General features: G+C 33.9%; 1 protein-coding gene across 2 annotated transcripts; it reads right to left on the minus strand.

Annotated features, from left to right (window-relative positions):
• Positions 1-2,336: 2,336 nt before the first annotated feature.
• On the minus strand, positions 2,337-6,833 carry slc25a3a (solute carrier family 25 member 3a). Of its 2 annotated transcripts, none has more exons than XM_016274183.1 (8): positions 6,698-6,833; positions 6,420-6,567; positions 5,326-5,453; positions 5,025-5,204; positions 4,714-4,895; positions 3,961-4,133; positions 3,693-3,803; positions 2,337-2,814 (listed from the first exon to the last, which is right to left on the minus strand). In XM_016274183.1, the coding sequence occupies exons 2-8, from the start codon at positions 6,547-6,549 to the stop codon at positions 2,651-2,653; spliced, it is 1,068 nt and encodes a 355-aa protein (XP_016129669.1). In that variant the 5' UTR covers positions 6,550-6,567; positions 6,698-6,833; the 3' UTR covers positions 2,337-2,650. The 2 variants fall into 2 exon arrangements, with proteins under 2 accessions (XP_016129669.1, XP_016129597.1); XM_016274111.1 differs by having other exon boundaries at positions 2,338-2,814; positions 6,420-6,564.
• Positions 6,834-6,848: the final 15 nt, after the last annotated feature.

Consider the following 6,848-nt stretch of genomic DNA (forward strand, 5'->3'; position numbering starts at 1 on the left):
AAACAGTACCAAATCTTTATTTTTGTCAAATATGAAGCCAAAACTAAAGGTAAAGCATCCTCATTACTGCATAAGTAATGACAGATCTCAGTACTGTAAAACATTTTTTTTATTATTATTTAAAGTTGTAAATTAAACAAAGATAACTGGAGTATATTTTACAAAAAATACTATTTCAGTTTACTTCAAAATGTCATGTTTAAGTGTTACTTGCTGTTACTTCTAAATTGTTTGTGAAATTTACTAACAATTCCTGTGTGAAAATGTAGTGTTTCTACATAATTTGATTGATTAATGTGACATAATTTGAGTTTTATTGGGACAGCTGGTTAGACATTTCCCAAATGCATAAACATAATGTAATGTAAGTGCAGATTATGCAATATAAAAAATATAAAACAGTTTATCAGCAATTTTAACAAAACTGCATTTCTAACCGTTATTTTAGTACCATTAATATACTATTGTAGTTTTTATTATTTTAAAAATGTGTATTATAAATATATAAATAAATAAATAAAATATATATATATATATATATAAACAATTTCTAAATAAGTAAAAACAAGTTTATATTATTTTATATTTTAAGTTGACATTTTATCTTATTTCAAGCCTATAATAACACTGTTTCTAACCCGAATTAACTTTCTAATTAAAAGTTTCATCCAAACACTGCTGCTTTTCATTTTTTTTAAGCCATGACAAATTCAAATCTAACAAAGTCAAATTTAACTTGTGTAATTTTACTGCCTGTGATCACAAGCTGCTTGAACCCTCTATGCACGTGTTCACTAAAAATAGCCATAATTCATGCATTCAATGCATTCATGTGGGTTTTGATTTATTCATTCATTCCAGTTTGTATGATTTGTAAAACTAAAGTTCAGTTATTTACCAAAGGCACAGTGAAAACATGTGCTTTTAACACACTTTGGATGCCTTGATGCTGCATTACTATCTAGGGAGGTGAAGGTGCATGTGGAGCCATTACAGAGTGAATGCATTTGTGGAAAAAAGGTTACACTGAAATGCAACTCAATCCCGTAACCTTTGACCCTCAGCATCAGTGGCTTAGTAAGCAAATCAGAGAGCATTCATTTCTCAGAATTCAACTTCACAGTCCTGCCACTGCAAACCACATTAACAAGACAAACCAAATGGGATATAATGACAACAATGGAGCACACAGACACAGACTATCCCCATCCACACACTTATACGTGAACACCCAGTCCCTCCCTCTCAAAAACTCATACACTCTCACAAAGAAGACCTAAATGTAGGTACACTCTGTGAAGTGAATGACCCCTCTCTGCTTGGTGTTCTTCTGATAGGATTTCTCTTTGAGAGCTGTATTGAGGTCATGGGTCACCATTTTTCTCGTTGCTTACATCAAGCTGATGAGAATAGAAGAGGGGAGAGAATGCTGGTGAGACTGGATCAGTTCATCACTCCTACAGGCCACTCAAAGCAAGACACTGTGGATACCACATCTCGGAATGTGACTGAAAAATGCTATAAAACATTCATAAATGAAACTAATTAAAGGTGAATTCAAATGATATTCCAGAGCAGGAGTTTCGATCTTGTTTGCCTTTTGTTAGCAGAACCGGTATGACCTAAAATGTTTACTTGACGTAATGCTTAGCATACAGAAAATGTCATAACAGCTTCACATGTAATTAGAATTTTTTTTAATTAATTAACATTTAATAGCTTTTAAAGATCATGTACTTGTTTTATTTAATTCTAACTTTATATGTTTTTTTAATGATACACTTTTGTTTAATTGATCTTGACATTAGCATTTCTATCACAAAAGAGTGCTAAATGACTAAATGTAAATGTAAACTCATATTGTTATTTTTTGTATTATGTATATAATATTACAGTATTTTGAATGAGCTTTTATTAATAATAATATAATATAATCTTTTATTTTCTAATTTTCATTTTTTATATGCTTTTGTTTTTTTATTAGTATTTTTTCAATATTTCTATTTAGCTTTAATTTTAATAAAATTTTCATTTCTGTTTTAGTTTCAGCAATTCTAATATTCCAGCTTAAACTTACATTATTTTATTTCAGTTAGGTGCCAAGGCAACATTTCTCATTTTCATTTTTTTAAAAACATTTTTCATTTTTCATTCATTTTTCTAACATTATTTTATTTGAGCTTTATTTCAATTAACAAAAGTTTTAATTAGTTTTAGTTAACGATAAAAACAATGAAACCCTGTTTTATTGCATACAAATAAAACGATATATTTAAACTACATATACAATATGTGCATACCAATATTACCTACATTTTCTACACATAATGACAAAACACTTTTTCTTACACACAAATAACACCCAAAATTCTATTTCCAATATATAAATACAGAAGTCTTTTTTGGTTTTAGTTAGTTTAGTTACCTAATGAGAGCAAAACAGTTTGACAAAACACACAGGAGTCACATAAAAATCAACAGATGTTTAGTGTGATTGATTTTACTCTAATATTCATTCAGACAATCAGTGACCCTGGGAGAACCTAGTGATCATTCAATAGTGCTTTCAACACTGATAAACACTCCAGGGACTGTGGAGTTTATTGCAAGTGGTGAATGTTACTCAAGATACTGTTGATAAGGGAAGAGTCTAGCAGTCCAGGAGACCCATCTTCCTCTTAAGGGACTCGGGCATCTCAGGGGGCGGTGGACGGGGCAGACGGAAGTACACCTTCACTGAGTCATAGATGAACCACTGTAGTGCGGTCAGTGTGCCAATCATAATGATTCGAGCAAAAAGACCCTTCCACACACCTGTGGGAAAAACAGTGCCCATATGAACATTCATTTATACAAAGATTGACTAGACCTGTTACTAAACTGTGCTAATCTATCCCTCTTATCTCATGTCATGACACTTAAACATGCCAATAAATAATTAACAAAATGAATTGGTCATTACTAATTTCTAATGAGATCTCTATGATACTGAGCTGATCAAATGGGAATAAATCCAGGAACAACAGCCTCCTCTTTTGGTAATAAAGAGTATTACATCCCTCTGCAACCTCAGTGAAATGGTGCTTCAAGGTCTAAAGTCTTTTATGAACAATATTATAACAATAAACATGTAGAAACAGTTTTTAATAAATAAAATAAAATAAAAAATTGAGAGGGGGAATAAACAATATTATACAAAGAAAAGCAGAAGATGCCTAAACAATAGCTTTCAGTTTTTTGTTTGAGGGCAAAATTGATTCAGTATAATGTATTACTTATTTTTAAATACCTAAAAGCATGGTTTCTTTCCTGAGAATTTGCATTCATCCATATAGAATTTAGCCTTCAAGAAATATAAAAACATATACTCATATGTGTGAGTTTGTTTTTCTGACTCGCATGGAGACCCAACAGCACGTTTCCATTGTCAAATAAAACACTTCATCAATGTTTTCATTAGCTAAAAAAAAAAAATTATAATAATAATTATATATATATATATATATATATATATAAAATAATACATAATAAAAAAGAATATAATAATAAATAAATAAATTCTACCACAGGGTGGTCCTTTGACATAAATTGCACATGCTACAGTTTACATCTGTATCTTTAATCAACAAAGTATTTATTTGATCAACAGCTGTTGACTGTTATGTGTAATATATGTGTATGCAGTGACTCACCTGCAGGGCCCAGCCTTTTCAGCACCTCAACAGTTGAACTGCCTTTTTCTTTATTCAGTACGGACACCACAGAGTCAGCGGGATGGGACACCACAGCACAGAACACGCCAGCTGAGAACAGACATTCAACACAGCTTATATGTATCTATATCTATTGATGCAAACTTGAGCCAGTTCTCTTTTCAGATATATATATCATGCTAATCTGTATGTCTAAATGTTTCTAAACTTGTACCTAAGGGCCTAACCACTTTTGAAGTTAGCTTACCAATATAACCAGCAACAAAGGTCACCACTAGCTGCTCAGGCTTGGAGCACTCACTGCGCGGTTTTGGTACTATGTACTTGTACAGCGTCTCCACGGTTCGCTCGAAACAGGCAAACTTCATCATGGTGTAGGGGATCTGCCTCAGCCACAAGGGATAAAGACCTTTATAGAACCTGCACAGACAATAACACCCACAATCAGGACTCCAGCATGTTTTTCCACTAAAGAACCTTTAGGTTCTTCATGGAACTACTGATGTCGCTTAAAATGCCTTTATTTTTAAGAGTATAATGCAGTCAACGACTGACAAACATTTTGTACAGTTTGGTCAGCCTTAGCCCTCTAGATGTCTTTTTTGAGCAAAAAAAAAAAAAAAATAATAATAATAATTTGCGTTGTATTATATATATATATATATAAAGCATATCTTTTTTATGTATTTTTACAATATATATAGCCCTGTATAAACATTTAGAAAATACATTTGCTTCATTTTAACTGTAATTGGAAATAATGCATTTTTGTTTCTAATATTTGTATAGAAAAGGTTTAGAAGTAAATATGGTCTAGATTCATGAAATCCCCTCAAAAATGTGTTATTATTAAAGAATAAATATTACTGAAACAAAATATAGCATTCATTTCATAATTCATTTCATTAACAAAAAAAGCTTATTTGGTATGTTTAGACCTCCGAGGATCGTAAGTGTGACCTCTAAGTGAGGAATACCAGAGGGTTAAGGATCTACTCACGCTTTTAGCCCCTCCTCAGCATGCATTTTGGGGGCACACTCTCTCAGGGTGTTAGCATAGCCGGGCTGCGTCTGGATACGCACTTTACATGCTTCCATAGGAGCCAGTGCAATATCAGCAAAAAATTCAGCACTGGCAGATGCGGCCAGATACACTGAAGTCCTCCACAAATAAGCATTCTCCTGCTCACCAGACCAAAAATGACAGCAGTTAGCTGGTGATATGTCACAAACGAATATGCAAAAATATGTCCAATTAAGCATTTTGAAATGATCTTTGCAGGTTGTCTTTGTATCCCAAAGACGACTCACCTCTCCAAGCATGTCGTTGTACAGGGCCTTAAAGACTTCATAGAAACCAAACTTGCAAAGGCCTTGCATGGAGTAACCAATGAATGTAGGAGCCCACCCTTTGCCCAGACCCCTCAAGCCATCCTCTCTCAGGGTGACTGAGAAACCATTGAAAATGGACTTGTACTTATCCGGGTCCACCTGGAAGACAATATAAATGATGCATTTGCCTAAGTCTGGTTACACAATCAGTCAAAACAAGTTGGTAACTTCTCTATTGTAACATTAAAACGTGTAGACACTAAAGAAGTAAAACAGACACCTGTATGCGGCATTTAATGAGGTCGAGGGGCACGACTGCTGTGTGTGTGAGACCACAGCTCAAAACCCCACCGAAACCGCAGAGGGCGTAATATTTATTTGACCCATACTTACAGCTCACATCTGCATCTGAGGGACAAAAACACACATTTAACATCACAAAACTGCTCACAAACATCAATACTGTGTGTGATAAAACAGAGGAAAAAGTACATGTGAGCTTAAGTTAAGAGTTCATGACAGATACCGTAGTGTTGTTTGAATTGAGAATAAATTGTTTCAGTCTGATCCAGTTCAGAAAACCTGAATGATTTATTTATGAACTGGATATTGTGCCTTTCTCGAGTTCAACTCACTAATTCAATGAACTGTTTGCAGCAGTTAACAGTAAATAACCGAATAAATTGAGTTTGTCACACAAAACTCTGGCATTGCAGAAGACTTACATTATTTATATACATTATATATTCTTTACAAACCATTTGAACTACAATCATGATGATTTTGCAAGCTTTGTCTTCATTCATTGCAATTGCATATAGAAACCAATCAGCACTAAAATGTCTTCTTTTGTGTCCCATAGAAGGACGAAACAGGAATATAATGATATTTTGGGTCAACTATTCTTTTAACAGTAAATAGGTGTCCTTCATATTCAAGTGCAATATTTTCTTGAGAAAAAGTGTCTAGGAATTAACAGGCGATCATGACAAGGTAAAGTCTATTAGCCACACGTGTAATCCTTTTGGAGGAGGTTCATTCTTTACGAATGGAATGACGAGCAGTCAGACAGTCGGAGTTCACTTTAAATATAGTAGTGTATTTTCACTGAGCATCCAACAACCAACCAACAACTGAGTAATGCCAGCAACCAAAAAATGTCCCAAAAAATCTTACAACACATAATAACAACCATAACAATTACTGCAAACAAAAAAGCAACCTAAATAAATACTAGGAAAATAACAAACAATAAATAAAACAAATAAAATATAAGAGGACAAAATAAAAAAAAAATATGCAAAAGCCATATTCCATGTCTACTTTTTGCAACCAACTTTCCAATTCAGAAGATAAAGACGAAGAACTTCTTACCATCAGAAGCTGCTGCAGCAAGTTTGCGTTTTATCTGCTGGCTCTCTTGTTGCTGTTGTGGTTTCATGGAAAAAAAAGGAGTCTGGAAAGGATTCAACCGTGCCTGCTGTGTTAGGGCGATTGGGTACATTTTCACCAGGGTTTACTGCTAAAACAGACAGGTGACAATTAAAATCAAACAAAAGTAAGCCGTTCTTGCACACATTGCTTAGAAATAAAGCACTTATCTCTCATTCAAGTATTTGAGAAATTCATATTGAAAGAAATCGTCCACTCACTTGTTGGTTGTAAAGAAACGGCGCCTCCTTGGTGCATCAGCGGCAGGCGAATCTAAGACATCAGATGACCTCAGACTAAATCCCCCTGACCTTCTGTGACGTCATCACACTGAGAATGAACACCAACCCATTTGAAAGAGGAATTATGTTA

This window comes from Sinocyclocheilus grahami, unplaced genomic scaffold (genome assembly GCF_001515645.1).
Source record: "Sinocyclocheilus grahami isolate Dianchi unplaced genomic scaffold, SAMN03320097.WGS_v1.1 scaffold1.1, whole genome shotgun sequence".
Taxonomy (NCBI): domain Eukaryota; kingdom Metazoa; phylum Chordata; class Actinopteri; order Cypriniformes; family Cyprinidae; genus Sinocyclocheilus; species Sinocyclocheilus grahami.

What these genes read in the sequence shown, in the direction of transcription:
- slc25a3a (XM_016274183.1), bottom strand. Translation starts at nt 6,549, where the DNA reads ATGTACCCAATCGCCCTAACACAGCAGGCACGGTTGAATCCTTTCCAG. An exon ending in TGCTGCAGCAGCTTCTGATG is followed by an intron (nt 5,454 to 6,419) that starts GTAAGAAGTTCT and finishes TTTGTCCCTCAG; the next exon opens with ATGCAGATGTGAGCTGTAAG. An exon ending in TCATTAAATGCCGCATACAG is followed by an intron (nt 5,205 to 5,325) that starts GTGTCTGTTTTA and finishes ATTGTCTTCCAG; the next exon opens with GTGGACCCGGATAAGTACAA.